At 61.1% G+C, this 21,119-nt stretch overlaps 1 protein-coding gene across 10 annotated transcripts in view; it reads right to left on the bottom strand.

Moving 5' to 3' along the window:
- LOC140499854 (uncharacterized) overlaps positions 1 to 21,119 on the bottom strand; it is a 262,845-nt gene that overhangs the window by 128,691 nt on the left and 113,035 nt on the right. For all 10 annotated transcript variants that reach the window (XM_072601753.1, XM_072601754.1, XM_072601752.1 and 7 more), the window contains 8 exons: positions 17,998 to 20,910; positions 17,365 to 17,478; positions 13,122 to 13,235; positions 9,512 to 12,424; positions 8,879 to 8,992; positions 5,269 to 8,181; positions 4,636 to 4,749; positions 1,041 to 3,953 (listed from right to left, as the gene is read on the bottom strand). In XM_072601753.1, coding sequence (XP_072457854.1) covers positions 1,041 to 3,953; positions 4,636 to 4,749; positions 5,269 to 8,181; positions 8,879 to 8,992; positions 9,512 to 12,424; positions 13,122 to 13,235; positions 17,365 to 17,478; positions 17,998 to 20,910 — 12,108 coding nt within the window. The remainder of the gene's footprint in view (positions 1 to 1,040; positions 3,954 to 4,635; positions 4,750 to 5,268; positions 8,182 to 8,878; positions 8,993 to 9,511; positions 12,425 to 13,121; positions 13,236 to 17,364; positions 17,479 to 17,997; positions 20,911 to 21,119) is intronic.

The following is a 21,119-nucleotide window of genomic DNA, read 5'->3' as shown; positions in this document are numbered from 1 at the left end:
CATGCTCTCAGTCACTTCTCAGATGCTCAGATCACTCCCTGCAATCCATTTCCTCTGAGTCATCCTGGGAAGACTGGGGGTTGCCATCAACTTACCCCTGAGGACTTACTGAAACGTACGATTAGGGAAACAATGAAAAAACTTTGCATTCCCCAAGATTTCCCAAAGCAAGGGAGTAGATATAAAATCATGAAGGCATAGATGAGAAGGGAAAAATTTCTTATGGGAAAACGAAAAAAGACAGAAAGGAAACGTCCCCAGGAATAGAAAATGGTGTGCAAAGATCTCAAGACCCAAGAATAGTACGACAAATATCCACAGGATAAAGAAATTCCAAAATGTGAAAGTGGCGGAAGATAAAGAATTGTGAACCAATGCAAACAGAGGAGTAATTGATTAAAGTGAAGCATTGACACTGGAGGTGGACACCGAAGCCTCACGGTTTGCAGTTTTGGTACTTTCTTGTGACATTAGGGCTACAGTGCGGGTGTGGAGACACAGGCTCTCATGACTTCCTGTAAAGATGGAAACTCACTCTAGCCATCACTCAGGAAGCACTTCTTGTGCACTGACAAAAGTCAAGAAAGAGAACTCTCAGATAAAGGGCATCAGGAAACCATTATAGGATTGCTAAATACTCATCTAGAGCATTGATATATTTGGTTACAACATGCTTTTCAAGCAATTTCAGAAGGAGCTTCCCCCTCACAGTCGAATTCTATATGCTCTCTGAATCACAATATGGATATGTATTTTGACTCGAGAAAAAGGGAAAGGTCAGTTCATGGACGGCGACTAAACAGGTGGTTTCATTGACAGGAGATGGAGAGGGACAAAGAGAAAGCTATCAATGGAATGATAAAGGAATGTCTGGGGAGAAGCGTAATAGCAAATCATTCCTTCCTATGAAAGACACACAACTATATGGCACCATGAGGAACAAGTCAAAAAAAAAACACAAAACCAAAAGGAAAAAGGACCCAGGGAATGAGTAGGTTAGGATCGCGTGGAATGACAAGAGTCAGCGCCAAGGACTGTACCTGAAAGAGAAGTGAGATCCGCTGGGAGATGGGTCTCAGAGTGGGAAGGGGCAGATGTCCACGCGGTCTCCGTGTCCACTGAAGATGGGGCGAACGGCCTGGTCGTTCTACCTTCCGTGTTCTGCTCTGACCCAGTGGTGGTGGGAAACGTCCATGGGGACCCAGAGGACGCGGCCGTGCCAGGGGAGAAGGTGGTTGTCCAGCCTGGCGATTGGGTAAACACGGCAGAGGAGTCTGGGCTGGGTCTTGACAGGCCTGGAGTACCTGGCTCCGAGGCATGGGCAAGGCTGGCGGCCCCAGCAGAGGTGGCGTCCAGCAGACTGGGAATGCTGCTGCTGTCCGCCGCCACTGGTGGGCTGAGCGAAGTGGTAGGCGAAGTTGTCCGTGAGCCAGCGTGTGCGGTGCTGGAAAGTGGGGTCGCAGTCATGGGGGGGCTGAGGGTGCGGCCACGCCCTGCGGGTGTGGCCAGGCCTGGGCCCTCAGGGCTCGTCTCCTCTGGAGTCCCAGCGGCCCCTGGCCCAGTAACGGAACCAGTGAAGCCGGGCAGTCCGGTGCCTAGAGGGGCAGCTGAACTGGAACCACTTTCTCCACTGGTCTTCTCTGAGAAGGAGGACGCATCAGGAGCTAAATGGGTGGCTGCCCCGACTGGTGAGACAACTGTCATGAGCCCTGTGGGTCTCGCAGAGGTGGTGCTGGGAGGAGAAGCTCCGCTCCTCTCTGATCCGGACGTGGGGGAGACGGATGAAGGGCTGCGCCAGGCAACGGAGGAAAGAGGAGACGAGGATCCGGCTTGGCCAAGTGTGCCACGTCCTAAAGGCGACGTGGTTTCAGTCACTGTTGGCAGGTCAGTGACGGGGGGACTTGATGTGCCCGCGGGAGACCTTGAGCCTGCGGAGGCCTCTGTGCCCCCAGCAACGGACACCTCCTGAGAAAAAGGAGGCGTCCCTGTGGGTGCGGCCTCCTTTGAGGAGGCTGCGGTCTCTCCCACGCTGGTGCTGGGCTCTTGGCTCCAGCCCCCTTCAGGGCTCCCTCCCGTCACGGTAGAGGGGACATGTCTGGTTGATGCTTCCAGTAGGGAGTCAGTGGTCAAGGGGAGAAGTGAGCTGGTTTCGGAGCCAGTAGGCAGCGCCACATGGGCTCTGCTCCACTCCCAGGATGAGCTAACAGCTGCGGAAGGTGAAGCTGGGGCTGCGGTATCGGTGTCCGAAGACGTGGATCCTAGAGGCAGAGATGTGGCCACTGACGCATCTGGGCGAGCCCCTCCTCCCGAAGTTGGGCTCTCACGATGTTGGGCAGAAGGAAGAGAGGTGGGTAGGGTATCTGGGCGTTTGCTGCTGGGAGGCACATTTGGCCCCTCAGTGCCTGGGACAGCTGAACTCATGGCATCGCCCACGGGCTGGCTCCCTGAGGAGGCTTCAGGGGTGGCTGGGGTGGGAGTCCAGAGCCACGTAAGCCCCGTGCTTAGCATGCTCATGGCTGCGTCAGCTGGGGTGGAAAACCAGGGGCCAGTTGGAGATTCCTCCGTGCCAGCCACGGGCACGCTATGAGGGGAGGCTGCAGCTATGGTCATTGTCTCCAGGTGGGAGGATGTCTCGGCTCCAACGCTGGCTGTTGGAACACCTGAGCTGGGGCTTAAGGTGGCGTCCACAAGTGAGTCAGTGGTAGGTCCTCCAGGTGTACGAGCCACTTGGCCAACTGTGGTGTCAGGAGAGTCTAAGGAGTCCCCTGGACGCGTGCTCTTCTCGGAGCCTTGAGGGCCACCCGCTGAAGTTGGCTCAGCCATTGGCACGGAGGTGGAGGCCACATTTGCACGTGACTTGGTGCCGGCGCTGGGGAGGAAGCCTTCAGTGGAGGCCAGGGGGCCAGCCGCATTCTCAGGATGCCGAGGCCCCTTTGTGACTGGAGGTGGAGACGGAGTGTCTGTGTTCTGCTGCCCACTCACGGTAACAGGACTCGTCACGTCCAAGGAGGCAGAGGGGACTAGGAGAGTGGTGGAATAGCCTGGCTCCTCTCTCACACTCGGGGAACCAGAGGAGGCCACTCCGTCTGTCCAGGGAGTCTGCGCTGGCCCTTTGTTACTGGTGGGCTGTCGGGGAGTGATGTGCTCCGCGCCCGTCAGCTCAGAGACGCTGCTGGATACAGTCCTGATCTCTCTGGTCCCTGCCACGGGCGCAACAGCTGTACTGGGGCCTCCTCCTACCGAAGGTACAGTCTTGCTCATAGTAGTCAAAGGCAGCCCAGAGGAGCTGGCCTCAGTCCCCGTCTGGGCCTCAGGCGTCCCGGGGACGGTGGAAGGCCCTGCGTGGGTACCGATGGAAATGGGCAGTATCTCCGTGACTTGGCTATTGGAGACTGGCTCAGACGCAGACGGAGCAGGTGTCTGGCTGCTTGCTCGCTCCGAAGCAGAGGTGCCTGTGTGGAAGGCGTCACCTGCAGCAGTCTCTGCGCGCCTGGTGGCGTCAGGCTCTGCCCCTGTTGTGCTGACTGGACTAGACGTGGCCAGGGGCAGAAGGGACGAAATTGTCCCTTGTGGGCCGGTGTCTGGGGAAGCACTGGAGCCTGGGGTGCCTGGGAACTCCCCTGCAGTGGGACCAACTGGGACGGTGGCCACGGTCACGCCAGCAGAAGGCTCAGGCGAAGTAGGAGCCCCTGCCACAGAGGACACGGTCGTCGAGGGTGTCTCCACAGCTTGGCTCCCTGCAGCAGAACCCGCAGCGAGGCTGCTGGGCTGAGCGGAGGCGGAGCCAAGAGCTGTGCCTGCGGGGACGCTCACAGCTGGCGTCCTGAAAGTCGAGCTTCCCGTGGTGGATGCCACCACCACCGGCAGGCTGGTGGGCTCCGTGGGCTCTCTGCTTGCAGGGGAGACATCCCCGGTAGCTGCTCCGCCTGGGCTCCTGCTGGACAGTCCTGTGTCTAAAAGAGGGGATTGGTTGGTGCGCGTGGCGGTGCCTGCGGTGTGTGGGGTCTGCGGGCGACGGGTGCGTGGGAATCACCCTCACAGTCACCCTCATCTCCTCTCTGCAAGGCTCCTTCCCTTTGCGGAATGACAACCCCCCCCCCCCCTCTCCAAGCTCCACTGCTCGCTCTCCTTCCGCCGGGCACCATGGGCACCTCCCCCGACGGGACAAGAACCTTCACCACTCAAAGCTCCCTGCCACAGAGCTCACCTCTGAGGCCGAAGCACGCCACCATGGAGAGGGCTAAGCCTGGGAGTCTGTCTCTTAAGTTTGCCCCACCCTCTCTTCATTGTGCTCTCGGTCACGTCTCAGCTGCTCAGACCACCCCCTGCCATCCACTTCCTCTGCCTCATCCCGGGAAGCCTGGTGGTTGCCGTCTCCTCACCCCCGTGCACCTTCCCAAAATGCAGCCCAAGGCAAGCCCTGCAAAAATCACTTCCTTCTCCACCACTGCCCAATGCAAAAGGAGTCGCTGCTTTCCATCACGAAGGAATAGACGCGTAGGGAAAGAAACGCCGAAAGAGGGAAACCGAGGAATAAAGAATGAAAATGTTCCCAGAAATTGAATAGCACGCCCAGACATCAAGACATGAGATTTCCGTGAGATGGAGGACAGCAGGGGGCCAACTCTTACTCACCTGAAGCGACAGCAGTTGTGGTGGGCACTGAGGACTCACTGAATGGAGATCTCGTACCTTCCTGTGACGTTAGGTCTGCAAGGTGGGTGCTGGGACCGAGGCTCTGGCCAGTTCCTATAAAGACAGGAAGTCAGTCGATCCGTCACTCGGCGAACACGGATTGCGCACTTACTCTAGAACTCGCAGGGAGACCCAGCACGTGGGAGGCAACACGAGAAGATCCCTGGAGATCACCTGTGTGTCCTGGGTCACGCCTTCCCTTCCCAGCCCTGGTTGAGGGGTCCCGCGCTCCACAGCCCAATTCTACATGCTACCGAAAGCTCCTGACAGCCATGAGGACAAGCCATCTCTGCCCAGAGGGTGGCAAGGGTCATTTCAGCCGCGGAGCGCTACAAGGCTCCCCCTGCACAAAGGTCAGAGAACTCGAATGACCCCTGGAACCCAGAGCTCTCGAGCAGAGAATGACAGAAGCCCTGAGCAGGAACTCTCAGGGCATGGCAAGCCTTCCCTCTGAACTACACATGGCTGCTTCCCACAGTGAGGCCGGAATGAATCAACCCGCCCACTAAAAACTGCATCCTCCACAGGGGAAGAAGGAGGTGGAAGGACCAGGGACTGCACCAAAGACCGTACCCGATGGAGAAGTGAGATCCGCTGGGAGATGGGTCTCAGAGTGGGAAGGGGCAGATGTCCACGCGGTCTCCGTGTCCACTGAAGATGGGGCGAACGGCCTGGTCGTTCTACCTTCCGTGTTCTGCTCTGACCCAGTGGTGGTGGGAAACGTCCATGGGGACCCAGAGGACGCGGCCGTGCCAGGGGAGAAGGTGGTTGTCCAGCCTGGCGATTGGGTAAACACGGCAGAGGAGTCTGGGCTGGGTCTTGACAGGCCTGGAGTACCTGGCTCCGAGGCATGGGCAAGGCTGGCGGCCCCAGCAGAGGTGGCGTCCAGCAGACTGGGAATGCTGCTGCTGTCCGCCGCCACTGGTGGGCTGAGCGAAGTGGTAGGCGAAGTTGTCCGTGAGCCAGCGTGTGCGGTGCTGGAAAGTGGGGTCGCAGTCATGGGGGGGCTGAGGGTGCGGCCACGCCCTGCGGGTGTGGCCAGGCCTGGGCCCTCAGGGCTCGTCTCCTCTGGAGTCCCAGCGGCCCCTGGCCCAGTAACGGAACCAGTGAAGCCGGGCAGTCCGGTGCCTAGAGGGGCAGCTGAACTGGAACCACTTTCTCCACTGGTCTTCTCTGAGAAGGAGGACGCATCAGGAGCTAAATGGGTGGCTGCCCCGGCTGGTGAGACAACTGTCATGAGCCCTGTGGGTCTCGCAGAGGTGGTGCTGGGAGGAGAAGCTCCGCTCCTCTCTGATCCGGACGTGGGGGAGACGGATGAAGGGCTGCGCCAGGCAACGGAGGAAAGAGGAGACGAGGATCCGGCTTGGCCAAGTGTGCCACGTCCTAAAGGCGACGTGGTTTCAGTCACTGTTGGCAGGTCAGTGACGGGGGGACTTGATGTGCCCGCGGGAGACCTTGAGCCTGCGGAGGCCTCTGTGCCCCCAGCAACGGACACCTCCTGAGAAAAAGGAGGCGTCCCTGTGGGTGCGGCCTCCTTTGAGGAGGCTGCGGTCTCTCCCACGCTGGTGCTGGGCTCTTGGCTCCAGCCCCCTTCAGGGCTCCCTCCCGTCACGGTAGAGGGGACATGTCTGGTTGATGCTTCCAGTAGGGAGTCAGTGGTCAAGGGGAGAAGTGAGCTGGTTTCGGAGCCAGTAGGCAGCGCCACATGGGCTCTGCTCCACTCCCAGGATGAGCTAACAGCTGCGGAAGGTGAAGCTGGGGCTGCGGTATCGGTGTCCGAAGACGTGGATCCTAGAGGCAGAGATGTGGCCACTGACGCATCTGGGCGAGCCCCTCCTCCCGAAGTTGGGCTCTCACGATGTTGGGCAGAAGGAAGAGAGGTGGGTAGGGTATCTGGGCGTTTGCTGCTGGGAGGCACATTTGGCCCCTCAGTGCCTGGGACAGCTGAACTCATGGCATCGCCCACGGGCTGGCTCCCTGAGGAGGCTTCAGGGGTGGCTGGGGTGGGAGTCCAGAGCCACGTAAGCCCCGTGCTTAGCATGCTCATGGCTGCGTCAGCTGGGGTGGAAAACCAGGGGCCAGTTGGAGATTCCTCCGTGCCAGCCACGGGCACGCTATGAGGGGAGGCTGCAGCTATGGTCATTGTCTCCAGGTGGGAGGATGTCTCGGCTCCAACGCTGGCTGTTGGAACACCTGAGCTGGGGCTTAAGGTGGCGTCCACAAGTGAGTCAGTGGTAGGTCCTCCAGGTGTACGAGCCACTTGGCCAACTGTGGTGTCAGGAGAGTCTAAGGAGTCCCCTGGACGCGTGCTCTTCTCGGAGCCTTGAGGGCCACCCGCTGAAGTTGGCTCAGCCATTGGCACGGAGGTGGAGGCCACATTTGCACGTGACTTGGTGCCGGCGCTGGGGAGGAAGCCTTCAGTGGAGGCCAGGGGGCCAGCCGCATTCTCAGGATGCCGAGGCCCCTTTGTGACTGGAGGTGGAGACGGAGTGTCTGTGTTCTGCTGCCCACTCACGGTAACAGGACTCGTCACGTCCAAGGAGGCAGAGGGGACTAGGAGAGTGGTGGAATAGCCTGGCTCCTCTCTCACACTCGGGGAACCAGAGGAGGCCACTCCGTCTGTCCAGGGAGTCTGCGCTGGCCCTTTGTTACTGGTGGGCTGTCGGGGAGTGATGTGCTCCGCGCCCGTCAGCTCAGAGACGCTGCTGGATACAGTCCTGATCTCTCTGGTCCCTGCCACGGGCGCAACAGCTGTACTGGGGCCTCCTCCTACCGAAGGTACAGTCTTGCTCATAGTAGTCAAAGGCAGCCCAGAGGAGCTGGCCTCAGTCCCCGTCTGGGCCTCAGGCGTCCCGGGGACGGTGGAAGGCCCTGCGTGGGTACCGATGGAAATGGGCAGTATCTCCGTGACTTGGCTATTGGAGACTGGCTCAGACGCAGACGGAGCAGGTGTCTGGCTGCTTGCTCGCTCCGAAGCAGAGGTGCCTGTGTGGAAGGCGTCACCTGCAGCAGTCTCTGCGCGCCTGGTGGCGTCAGGCTCTGCCCCTGTTGTGCTGACTGGACTAGACGTGGCCAGGGGCAGAAGGGACGAAATTGTCCCTTGTGGGCCGGTGTCTGGGGAAGCACTGGAGCCTGGGGTGCCTGGGAACTCCCCTGCAGTGGGACCAACTGGGACGGTGGCCACGGTCACGCCAGCAGAAGGCTCAGGCGAAGTAGGAGCCCCTGCCACAGAGGACACGGTCGTCGAGGGTGTCTCCACAGCTTGGCTCCCTGCAGCAGAACCCGCAGCGAGGCTGCTGGGCTGAGCGGAGGCGGAGCCAAGAGCTGTGCCTGCGGGGACGCTCACAGCTGGCGTCCTGAAAGTCGAGCTTCCCGTGGTGGATGCCACCACCACCGGCAGGCTGGTGGGCTCCGTGGGCTCTCTGCTTGCAGGGGAGACATCCCCGGTAGCTGCTCCGCCTGGGCTCCTGCTGGACAGTCCTGTGTCTAAAAGAGGGGATTGGTTGGTGCGCGTGGCGGTGCCTGCGGTGTGTGGGGTCTGCGGGCGACGGGTGCGTGGGAATCACCCTCACAGTCACCCTCATCTCCTCTCTGCAAGGCTCCTTCCCTTTGCGGAATGACAACCCCCCCCCCCTCCCTCTCCAAGCTCCACTGCTCGCTCTCCTTCCGCCGGGCACCATGGGCACCTCCCCCGACGGGACAAGAACCTTCACCACTCAAAGCTCCCTGCCACAGAGCTCACCTCTGAGGCCGAAGCACGCCACCATGGAGAGGGCTAAGCCTGGGAGTCTGTCTCTTAAGTTTGCCCCACCCTCTCTTCATTGTGCTCTCGGTCACGTCTCAGCTGCTCAGACCACCCCCTGCCATCCACTTCCTCTGCCTCATCCCGGGAAGCCTGGTGGTTGCCGTCTCCTCACCCCCGTGCACCTTCCCAAAATGCAGCCCAAGGCAAGCCCTGCAAAAATCACTTCCTTCTCCACCACTGCCCAATGCAAAAGGAGTCGCTGCTTTCCATCACGAAGGAATAGACGCGTAGGGAAAGAAACGCCGAAAGAGGGAAACCGAGGAATAAAGAATGAAAATGTTCCCAGAAATTGAATAGCACGCCCAGACATCAAGACCCAAGAAAAGGACATGAGATTTCCGTGAGATGGAGGACAGCAGGGGGCCAACTCTTACTCACCTGAAGCGACAGCAGTTGTGGTGGGCACTGAGGACTCACTGAATGGAGATCTCGTACCTTCCTGTGACGTTAGGTCTGCAAGGTGGGTGCTGGGACCGAGGCTCTGGCCAGTTCCTATAAAGACAGGAAGTCAGTCGATCCGTCACTCGGCGAACACGGATTGCGCACTTACTCTAGAACTCGCAGGGAGACCCAGCACGTGGGAGGCAACACGAGAAGATCCCTGGAGATCACCTGTGTGTCCTGGGTCACGCCTTCCCTTCCCAGCCCTGGTTGAGGGGTCCCGCGCTCCACAGCCCAATTCTACATGCTACCGAAAGCTCCTGACAGCCATGAGGACAAGCCATCTCTGCCCAGAGGGTGGCAAGGGTCATTTCAGCCGCGGAGCGCTACAAGGCTCCCCCTGCACAAAGGTCAGAGAACTCGAATGACCCCTGGAACCCAGAGCTCTCGAGCAGAGAATGACAGAAGCCCTGAGCAGGAACTCTCAGGGCATGGCAAGCCTTCCCTCTGAACTACACATGGCTGCTTCCCACAGTGAGGCCGGAATGAATCAACCCGCCCACTAAAAACTGCATCCTCCACAGGGGAAGAAGGAGGTGGAAGGACCAGGGACTGCACCAAAGACCGTACCCGATGGAGAAGTGAGATCCGCTGGGAGATGGGTCTCAGAGTGGGAAGGGGCAGATGTCCACGCGGTCTCCGTGTCCACTGAAGATGGGGCGAACGGCCTGGTCGTTCTACCTTCCGTGTTCTGCTCTGACCCAGTGGTGGTGGGAAACGTCCATGGGGACCCAGAGGACGCGGCCGTGCCAGGGGAGAAGGTGGTTGTCCAGCCTGGCGATTGGGTAAACACGGCAGAGGAGTCTGGGCTGGGTCTTGACAGGCCTGGAGTACCTGGCTCCGAGGCATGGGCAAGGCTGGCGGCCCCAGCAGAGGTGGCGTCCAGCAGACTGGGAATGCTGCTGCTGTCCGCCGCCACTGGTGGGCTGAGCGAAGTGGTAGGCGAAGTTGTCCGTGAGCCAGCGTGTGCGGTGCTGGAAAGTGGGGTCGCAGTCATGGGGGGGCTGAGGGTGCGGCCACGCCCTGCGGGTGTGGCCAGGCCTGGGCCCTCAGGGCTCGTCTCCTCTGGAGTCCCAGCGGCCCCTGGCCCAGTAACGGAACCAGTGAAGCCGGGCAGTCCGGTGCCTAGAGGGGCAGCTGAACTGGAACCACTTTCTCCACTGGTCTTCTCTGAGAAGGAGGACGCATCAGGAGCTAAATGGGTGGCTGCCCCGGCTGGTGAGACAACTGTCATGAGCCCTGTGGGTCTCGCAGAGGTGGTGCTGGGAGGAGAAGCTCCGCTCCTCTCTGATCCGGACGTGGGGGAGACGGATGAAGGGCTGCGCCAGGCAACGGAGGAAAGAGGAGACGAGGATCCGGCTTGGCCAAGTGTGCCACGTCCTAAAGGCGACGTGGTTTCAGTCACTGTTGGCAGGTCAGTGACGGGGGGACTTGATGTGCCCGCGGGAGACCTTGAGCCTGCGGAGGCCTCTGTGCCCCCAGCAACGGACACCTCCTGAGAAAAAGGAGGCGTCCCTGTGGGTGCGGCCTCCTTTGAGGAGGCTGCGGTCTCTCCCACGCTGGTGCTGGGCTCTTGGCTCCAGCCCCCTTCAGGGCTCCCTCCCGTCACGGTAGAGGGGACATGTCTGGTTGATGCTTCCAGTAGGGAGTCAGTGGTCAAGGGGAGAAGTGAGCTGGTTTCGGAGCCAGTAGGCAGCGCCACATGGGCTCTGCTCCACTCCCAGGATGAGCTAACAGCTGCGGAAGGTGAAGCTGGGGCTGCGGTATCGGTGTCCGAAGACGTGGATCCTAGAGGCAGAGATGTGGCCACTGACGCATCTGGGCGAGCCCCTCCTCCCGAAGTTGGGCTCTCACGATGTTGGGCAGAAGGAAGAGAGGTGGGTAGGGTATCTGGGCGTTTGCTGCTGGGAGGCACATTTGGCCCCTCAGTGCCTGGGACAGCTGAACTCATGGCATCGCCCACGGGCTGGCTCCCTGAGGAGGCTTCAGGGGTGGCTGGGGTGGGAGTCCAGAGCCACGTAAGCCCCGTGCTTAGCATGCTCATGGCTGCGTCAGCTGGGGTGGAAAACCAGGGGCCAGTTGGAGATTCCTCCGTGCCAGCCACGGGCACGCTATGAGGGGAGGCTGCAGCTATGGTCATTGTCTCCAGGTGGGAGGATGTCTCGGCTCCAACGCTGGCTGTTGGAACACCTGAGCTGGGGCTTAAGGTGGCGTCCACAAGTGAGTCAGTGGTAGGTCCTCCAGGTGTACGAGCCACTTGGCCAACTGTGGTGTCAGGAGAGTCTAAGGAGTCCCCTGGACGCGTGCTCTTCTCGGAGCCTTGAGGGCCACCCGCTGAAGTTGGCTCAGCCATTGGCACGGAGGTGGAGGCCACATTTGCACGTGACTTGGTGCCGGCGCTGGGGAGGAAGCCTTCAGTGGAGGCCAGGGGGCCAGCCGCATTCTCAGGATGCCGAGGCCCCTTTGTGACTGGAGGTGGAGACGGAGTGTCTGTGTTCTGCTGCCCACTCACGGTAACAGGACTCGTCACGTCCAAGGAGGCAGAGGGGACTAGGAGAGTGGTGGAATAGCCTGGCTCCTCTCTCACACTCGGGGAACCAGAGGAGGCCACTCCGTCTGTCCAGGGAGTCTGCGCTGGCCCTTTGTTACTGGTGGGCTGTCGGGGAGTGATGTGCTCCGCGCCCGTCAGCTCAGAGACGCTGCTGGATACAGTCCTGATCTCTCTGGTCCCTGCCACGGGCGCAACAGCTGTACTGGGGCCTCCTCCTACCGAAGGTACAGTCTTGCTCATAGTAGTCAAAGGCAGCCCAGAGGAGCTGGCCTCAGTCCCCGTCTGGGCCTCAGGCGTCCCGGGGACGGTGGAAGGCCCTGCGTGGGTACCGATGGAAATGGGCAGTATCTCCGTGACTTGGCTATTGGAGACTGGCTCAGACGCAGACGGAGCAGGTGTCTGGCTGCTTGCTCGCTCCGAAGCAGAGGTGCCTGTGTGGAAGGCGTCACCTGCAGCAGTCTCTGCGCGCCTGGTGGCGTCAGGCTCTGCCCCTGTTGTGCTGACTGGACTAGACGTGGCCAGGGGCAGAAGGGACGAAATTGTCCCTTGTGGGCCGGTGTCTGGGGAAGCACTGGAGCCTGGGGTGCCTGGGAACTCCCCTGCAGTGGGACCAACTGGGACGGTGGCCACGGTCACGCCAGCAGAAGGCTCAGGCGAAGTAGGAGCCCCTGCCACAGAGGACACGGTCGTCGAGGGTGTCTCCACAGCTTGGCTCCCTGCAGCAGAACCCGCAGCGAGGCTGCTGGGCTGAGCGGAGGCGGAGCCAAGAGCTGTGCCTGCGGGGACGCTCACAGCTGGCGTCCTGAAAGTCGAGCTTCCCGTGGTGGATGCCACCACCACCGGCAGGCTGGTGGGCTCCGTGGGCTCTCTGCTTGCAGGGGAGACATCCCCGGTAGCTGCTCCGCCTGGGCTCCTGCTGGACAGTCCTGTGTCTAAAAGAGGGGATTGGTTGGTGCGCGTGGCGGTGCCTGCGGTGTGTGGGGTCTGCGGGCGACGGGTGCGTGGGAATCACCCTCACAGTCACCCTCATCTCCTCTCTGCAAGGCTCCTTCCCTTTGCGGAATGACAACCCCCCCCCCCTCCCTCTCCAAGCTCCACTGCTCGCTCTCCTTCCGCCGGGCACCATGGGCACCTCCCCCGACGGGACAAGAACCTTCACCACTCAAAGCTCCCTGCCACAGAGCTCACCTCTGAGGCCGAAGCACGCCACCATGGAGAGGGCTAAGCCTGGGAGTCTGTCTCTTAAGTTTGCCCCACCCTCTCTTCATTGTGCTCTCGGTCACGTCTCAGCTGCTCAGACCACCCCCTGCCATCCACTTCCTCTGCCTCATCCCGGGAAGCCTGGTGGTTGCCGTCTCCTCACCCCCGTGCACCTTCCCAAAATGCAGCCCAAGGCAAGCCCTGCAAAAATCACTTCCTTCTCCACCACTGCCCAATGCAAAAGGAGTCGCTGCTTTCCATCACGAAGGAATAGACGCGTAGGGAAAGAAACGCCGAAAGAGGGAAACCGAGGAATAAAGAATGAAAATGTTCCCAGAAATTGAATAGCACGCCCAGACATCAAGACCCAAGAAAAGGACATGAGATTTCCGTGAGATGGAGGACAGCAGGGGGCCAACTCTTACTCACCTGAAGCGACAGCAGTTGTGGTGGGCACTGAGGACTCACTGAATGGAGATCTCGTACCTTCCTGTGACGTTAGGTCTGCAAGGTGGGTGCTGGGACCGAGGCTCTGGCCAGTTCCTATAAAGACAGGAAGTCAGTCGATCCGTCACTCGGCGAACACGGATTGCGCACTTACTCTAGAACTCGCAGGGAGACCCAGCACGTGGGAGGCAACACGAGAAGATCCCTGGAGATCACCTGTGTGTCCTGGGTCACGCCTTCCCTTCCCAGCCCTGGTTGAGGGGTCCCGCGCTCCACAGCCCAATTCTACATGCTACCGAAAGCTCCTGACAGCCATGAGGACAAGCCATCTCTGCCCAGAGGGTGGCAAGGGTCATTTCAGCCGCGGAGCGCTACAAGGCTCCCCCTGCACAAAGGTCAGAGAACTCGAATGACCCCTGGAACCCAGAGCTCTCGAGCAGAGAATGACAGAAGCCCTGAGCAGGAACTCTCAGGGCATGGCAAGCCTTCCCTCTGAACTACACATGGCTGCTTCCCACAGTGAGGCCGGAATGAATCAACCCGCCCACTAAAAACTGCATCCTCCACAGGGGAAGAAGGAGGTGGAAGGACCAGGGACTGCACCAAAGACCGTACCCGATGGAGAAGTGAGATCCGCTGGGAGATGGGTCTCAGAGTGGGAAGGGGCAGATGTCCACGCGGTCTCCGTGTCCACTGAAGATGGGGCGAACGGCCTGGTCGTTCTACCTTCCGTGTTCTGCTCTGACCCAGTGGTGGTGGGAAACGTCCATGGGGACCCAGAGGACGCGGCCGTGCCAGGGGAGAAGGTGGTTGTCCAGCCTGGCGATTGGGTAAACACGGCAGAGGAGTCTGGGCTGGGTCTTGACAGGCCTGGAGTACCTGGCTCCGAGGCATGGGCAAGGCTGGCGGCCCCAGCAGAGGTGGCGTCCAGCAGACTGGGAATGCTGCTGCTGTCCGCCGCCACTGGTGGGCTGAGCGAAGTGGTAGGCGAAGTTGTCCGTGAGCCAGCGTGTGCGGTGCTGGAAAGTGGGGTCGCAGTCATGGGGGGGCTGAGGGTGCGGCCACGCCCTGCGGGTGTGGCCAGGCCTGGGCCCTCAGGGCTCGTCTCCTCTGGAGTCCCAGCGGCCCCTGGCCCAGTAACGGAACCAGTGAAGCCGGGCAGTCCGGTGCCTAGAGGGGCAGCTGAACTGGAACCACTTTCTCCACTGGTCTTCTCTGAGAAGGAGGACGCATCAGGAGCTAAATGGGTGGCTGCCCCGGCTGGTGAGACAACTGTCATGAGCCCTGTGGGTCTCGCAGAGGTGGTGCTGGGAGGAGAAGCTCCGCTCCTCTCTGATCCGGACGTGGGGGAGACGGATGAAGGGCTGCGCCAGGCAACGGAGGAAAGAGGAGACGAGGATCCGGCTTGGCCAAGTGTGCCACGTCCTAAAGGCGACGTGGTTTCAGTCACTGTTGGCAGGTCAGTGACGGGGGGACTTGATGTGCCCGCGGGAGACCTTGAGCCTGCGGAGGCCTCTGTGCCCCCAGCAACGGACACCTCCTGAGAAAAAGGAGGCGTCCCTGTGGGTGCGGCCTCCTTTGAGGAGGCTGCGGTCTCTCCCACGCTGGTGCTGGGCTCTTGGCTCCAGCCCCCTTCAGGGCTCCCTCCCGTCACGGTAGAGGGGACATGTCTGGTTGATGCTTCCAGTAGGGAGTCAGTGGTCAAGGGGAGAAGTGAGCTGGTTTCGGAGCCAGTAGGCAGCGCCACATGGGCTCTGCTCCACTCCCAGGATGAGCTAACAGCTGCGGAAGGTGAAGCTGGGGCTGCGGTATCGGTGTCCGAAGACGTGGATCCTAGAGGCAGAGATGTGGCCACTGACGCATCTGGGCGAGCCCCTCCTCCCGAAGTTGGGCTCTCACGATGTTGGGCAGAAGGAAGAGAGGTGGGTAGGGTATCTGGGCGTTTGCTGCTGGGAGGCACATTTGGCCCCTCAGTGCCTGGGACAGCTGAACTCATGGCATCGCCCACGGGCTGGCTCCCTGAGGAGGCTTCAGGGGTGGCTGGGGTGGGAGTCCAGAGCCACGTAAGCCCCGTGCTTAGCATGCTCATGGCTGCGTCAGCTGGGGTGGAAAACCAGGGGCCAGTTGGAGATTCCTCCGTGCCAGCCACGGGCACGCTATGAGGGGAGGCTGCAGCTATGGTCATTGTCTCCAGGTGGGAGGATGTCTCGGCTCCAACGCTGGCTGTTGGAACACCTGAGCTGGGGCTTAAGGTGGCGTCCACAAGTGAGTCAGTGGTAGGTCCTCCAGGTGTACGAGCCACTTGGCCAACTGTGGTGTCAGGAGAGTCTAAGGAGTCCCCTGGACGCGTGCTCTTCTCGGAGCCTTGAGGGCCACCCGCTGAAGTTGGCTCAGCCATTGGCACGGAGGTGGAGGCCACATTTGCACGTGACTTGGTGCCGGCGCTGGAATGGAAGCCTTCAGTGGAGGCCAGGGGGCCAGCCGCATTCTCAGGATGCCGAGGCCCCTTTGTGACTGGAGGTGGAGACGGAGTGTCTGTGTTCTGCTGCCCACTCACGGTAACAGGACTCGTCACGTCCAAGGAGGCAGAGGGGACTAGGAGAGTGGTGGAATAGCCTGGCTCCTCTCTCACACTCGGGGAACCAGAGGAGGCCACTCCGTCTGTCCAGGGAGTCTGCGCTGGCCCTTTGTTACTGGTGGGCTGTCGGGGAGTGATGTGCTCCGCGCCCGTCAGCTCAGAGACGCTGCTGGATACAGTCCTGATCTCTCTGGTCCCTGCCACGGGCGCAACAGCTGTACTGGGGCCTCCTCCTACCGAAGGTACAGTCTTGCTCATAGTAGTCAAAGGCAGCCCAGAGGAGCTGGCCTCAGTCCCCGTCTGGGCCTCAGGCGTCCCGGGGACGGTGGAAGGCCCTGCGTGGGTACCGATGGAAATGGGCAGTATCTCCGTGACTTGGCTATTGGAGACTGGCTCAGACGCAGACGGAGCAGGTGTCTGGCTGCTTGCTCGCTCCGAAGCAGAGGTGCCTGTGTGGAAGGCGTCACCTGCAGCAGTCTCTGCGCGCCTGGTGGCGTCAGGCTCTGCCCCTGTTGTGCTGACTGGACTAGACGTGGCCAGGGGCAGAAGGGACGAAATTGTCCCTTGTGGGCCGGTGTCTGGGGAAGCACTGGAGCCTGGGGTGCCTGGGAACTCCCCTGCAGTGGGACCAACTGGGACGGTGGCCACGGTCACGCCAGCAGAAGGCTCAGGCGAAGTAGGAGCCCCTGCCACAGAGGACACGGTCGTCGAGGGTGTCTCCACAGCTTGGCTCCCTGCAGCAGAACCCGCAGCGAGGCTGCTGGGCTGAGCGGAGGCGGAGCCAAGAGCTGTGCCTGCGGGGACGCTCACAGCTGGCGTCCTGAAAGTCGAGCTTCCCGTGGTGGATGCCACCACCACCGGCAGGCTGGTGGGCTCCGTGGGCTCTCTGCTTGCAGGGGAGACATCCCCGGTAGCTGCTCCGCCTGGGCTCCTGCTGGACAGTCCTGTGTCTAAAAGAGGGGATTGGTTGGTGCGCGTGGCGGTGCCTGCGGTGTGTGGGGTCTGCGGGCGACGGGTGCGTGGGAATCACCCTCACAGTCACCCTCATCTCCTCTCTGCAAGGCTCCTTCCCTTTGCGGAATGACAACCCCCCCCCCCTCCCTCTCCAAGCTCCACTGCTCGCTCTCCTTCCGCCGGGCACCATGGGCACCTCCCCCGACGGGACAAGAACCTTCACCACTCAAAGCTCCCTGCCACAGAGCTCACCTCTGAGGCCGAAGCACGCCACCATGGAGAGGGCTAAGCCTGGGAGTCTGTCTCTTAAGTTTGCCCCACCCTCTCTTCATTGTGCTCTCGGTCACGTCTCAGCTGCTCAGACCACCCCCTGCCATCCACTTCCTCTGCCTCATCCCGGGAAGCCTGGTGGTTGCCGTCTCCTCACCCCCGTGCACCTTCCCAAAATGCAGCCGAAGGCAAGCCCTGCAAAAATCACTTCCTTCTCCACCACTGCCCAATGCAAAAGGAGTCGCTGCTTTCCATCACGAAGGAATAGACGCGTAGGGAAAGAAACGCCGAAAGAGGGAAACCGAGGAATAAAGAATGAAAATGTTCCCAGAAATTGAATAGCACGCCCAGACATCAAGACCCAAGAAAAGGACATGAGATTTCCGTGAGATGGAGGACAGCAGGGGGCCAACTCTTACTCACCTGAAGCGACAGCAGTTGTGGTGGGCACTGAGGACTCACTGAATGGAGATCTCGTACCTTCCTGTGACGTTAGGTCTGCAAGGTGGGTGCTGGGACCGAGGCTCTGGCCAGTTCCTATAAAGACAGGAAGTCAGTCGATCCGTCACTCGGCGAACACGGATTGCGCACTTACTCTAGAACTCGCAGGGAGACCCAGCACGTGGGAGGCAACACGAGAAGATCCCTGGAGATCACCTGTGTGTCCTGGGTCACGCCTTCCCTTCCCAGCCCTGGTTGAGGGGTCCCGCGCTCCACAGCCCAATTCTACATGCTACCGAAAGCTCCTGACAGCCATGAGGACAAGCCATCTCTGCCCAGAGGGTGGCAAGGGTCATTTCAGCCGCGGAGCGCTACAAGGCTCCCCCTGCACAAAGGTCAGAGAACTCGAATGACCCCTGGAACCCAGAGCTCTCGAGCAGAGAATGACAGAAGCCCTGAGCAGGAACTCTCAGGGCATGGCAAGCCTTCCCTCTGAACTACACATGGCTGCTTCCCACAGTGAGGCCGGAATGAATCAACCCGCCCACTAAAAACTGCATCCTCCACAGGGGAAGAAGGAGGTGGAAGGACCAGGGACTGCACCAAAGACCGTACCCGATGGAGAAGTGAGATCCGCTGGGAGATGGGTCTCAGAGTGGGAAGGGGCAGATGTCCACGCGGTCTCCGTGTCCACTGAAGATGGGGCGAACGGCCTGGTCGTTCTACCTTCCGTGTTCTGCTCTGACCCAGTGGTGGTGGGAAACGTCCATGGGGACCCAGAGGACGCGGCCGTGCCAGGGGAGAAGGTGGTTGTCCAGCCTGGCGATTGGGTAAACACGGCAGAGGAGTCTGGGCTGGGTCTTGACAGGCCTGGAGTACCTGGCTCCGAGGCATGGGCAAGGCTGGCGGCCCCAGCAGAGGTGGCGTCCAGCAGACTGGGAATGCTGCTGCTGTCCGCCGCCACTGGTGGGCTGAGCGAAGTGGTAGGCGAAGTTGTCCGTGAGCCAGCGTGTGCGGTGCTGGAAAGTGGGGTCGCAGTCATGGGGGGGCTGAGGGTGCGGCCACGCCCTGCGGGTGTGGCCAGGCCTGGGCCCTCAGGGCTCGTCTCCTCTGGAGTCCCAGCGGCCCCTGGCCCAGTAACGGAACCAGTGAAGCCGGGCAGTCCGGTGCCTAGAGGGGCAGCTGAACTGGAACCACTTTCTCCACTGGTCTTCTCTGAGAAGGAGGACGCATCAGGAGCTAAATGGGTGGCTGCCCCGGCTGGTGAGACAACTGTCATGAGCCCTGTGGGTCTCGCAGAGGTGGTGCTGGGAGGAGAAGCTCCGCTCCTCTCTGATCCGGACGTGGGGGAGACGGATGAAGGGCTGCGCCAGGCAACGGAGGAAAGAGGAGACGAGGATCCGGCTTGGCCAAGTGTGCCACGTCCTAAAGGCGACGTGGTTTCAGTCACTGTTGGCAGGTCAGTGACGGGGGGACTTGATGTGCCCGCGGGAGACCTTGAGACTGCGGAGGCCTCTGTGCCCCCAGCAACGGACACCTCCTGAGAAAAAGGAGGCGTCCCTGTGGGTGCGGCCTCCTTTGAGGAGGCTGCGGTCTCTCCCACGCTGGTGCTGGGCTCTTGGCTCCAGCCCCCTTCAGGGCTCCCTCCCGTCACGGTAGAGGGGACATGTCTGGTTGATGCTTCCAGTAGGGAGTCAGTGGTCAAGGGGAGAAGTGAGCTGGTTTCGGAGCCAGTAGGCAGCGCCACATGGGCTCTGCTCCACTCCCAGGATGAGCTAACAGCTGCGGAAGGTGAAGCTGGGGCTGCGGTATCGGTGTCCGAAGACGTGGATCCTAGAGGCAGAGATGTGGCCACTGACGCATCTGGGCGAGCCCCTCCTCCCGAAGTTGGGCTCTCACGATGTTGGGCAGAAGGAAGAGAGGTGGGTAGGGTATCTGGGCGTTTGCTGCTGGGAGGCACATTTGGCCCCTCAGTGCCTGGGACAGCTGAACTCATGGCATCGCCCACGGGCTGGCTCCCTGAGGAGGCTTCAGGGGTGGCTGGGGTGGGAGTCCAGAGCCACGTAAGCCCCGTGCTTAGCATGCTCATGGCTGCGTCAGCTGGGGTGGAAAACCAGGGGCCAGTTGGAGATTCCTCCGTGCCAGCCACGGGCACGCTATGAGGGGAGGCTGCAGCTATGGTCATTGTCTCCAGGTGGGAGGATGTCTCGGCTCCAACGCTGGCTGTTGGAACACCTGAGCTGGGGCTTAAGGTGGCGTCCACAAGTGAGTCAGTGGTAGGTCCTCCAGGTGTACGAGCCACTTGGCCAACTGTGGTGTCAGGAGAGTCTAAGGAGTCCCCTGGACGCGTGCTCTTCTCGGAGCCTTGAGGGCCACCCGCTGAAGTTGGCTCAGCCATTGGCACGGAGGTGGAGGCCACATTTGCACGTGACTTGGTGCCGGCGCTGGGGAGGAAGCCTTCAGTGGAGGCCAGGGGGCCAGCCGCATTCTCAGGATGCCGAGGCCCCTTTGTGACTGGAGGTGGAGACGGAGTGTCTGTGTTCTGCTGCCCACTCACGGTAACAGGACTCGTCACGTCCAAGGAGGCAGAGGGGACTAGGAGAGTGGTGGAATAGCCTGGCTCCTCTCTCACACTCGGGGAACCAGAGGAGGCCACTCCGTCTGTCCAGGGAGTCTGCGCTGGCCCTTTGTTACTGGTGGGCTGTCGGGGAGTGATGTGCTCCGCGCCCGTCAGCTCAGAGACGCTGCTGGATACAGTCCTGATCTCTCTGGTCCCTGCCACGGGCGCAACAGCTGTACTGGGGCCTCCTCCTACCGAAGGTACAGTCTTGCTCATAGTAGTCAAAGGCAGCCCAGAGGAGCTGGCCTCAGTCCCCGTCTGGGCCTCAGGCGTCCCGGGGACGGTGGAAGGCCCTGCGTGGGTACCGATGGAAATGGGCAGTATCTCCGTGACTTGGCTATTGGAGACTGGCTCAGACGCAGACGGAGCAGGTGTCTGGCTGCTTGCTCGCTCCGAAGCAGAGGTGCCTGTGTGGAAGGCGTCACCTGCAGCAGTCTCTGCGCGCCTGGTGGCGTCAGGCTCTGCCCCTGTTGTGCTGACTGGACTAGACGTGGCCAGGGGCAGAAGGGACGAAATTGTCCCTTGTGGGCCGGTGTCTGGGGAAGCACTGGAGCCTGGGGTGCCTGGGAACTCCCCTGCAGTGGGACCAACTGGGACGGTGGCCACGGTCACGCCAGCAGAAGGCTCAGGCGAAGTAGGAGCCCCTGCCACAGAGGACACGGTCGTCGAGGGTGTCTCCACAGCTTGGCTCCCTGCAGCAGAACCCGCAGCGAGGCTGCTGGGCTGAGCGGAGGCGGAGCCAAGAGCTGTGCCTGCGGGGACGCTCACAGCTGGCGTCCTGAAAGTCGAGCTTCCCGTGGTGGATGCCACCACCACCGGCAGGCTGGTGGGCTCCGTGGGCTCTCTGCTTGCAGGGGAGACATCCCCGGTAGCTGCTCCGCCTGGGCTCCTGCTGGACAGTCCTGTGTCTAAAAGAGGGGATTGGTTGGTGCGCGTGGCGGTGCCTGCGGTGTGTGGGGTCTGCGGGCGACGGGTGCGTGGGAATCACCCTCACAGTCACCCTCATCTCCTCTCTGCAAGGCTCCTTCCCTTTGCGGAATGACAACCCCCCCCCCCCTCCCTCTCCAAGCTCCACTGCTCGCTCTCCTTCCGCCGGGCACCATGGGCACCTCCCCCG

The sequence above is a fragment of the Notamacropus eugenii genome, chromosome 4 (genome assembly GCF_028372415.1).
Source record: "Notamacropus eugenii isolate mMacEug1 chromosome 4, mMacEug1.pri_v2, whole genome shotgun sequence".
In the NCBI taxonomy this organism is placed as follows: Eukaryota; Metazoa; Chordata; class Mammalia; order Diprotodontia; family Macropodidae; genus Notamacropus; species Notamacropus eugenii.
This window is presented reverse-complemented; position numbering and strand designations above follow the sequence as displayed.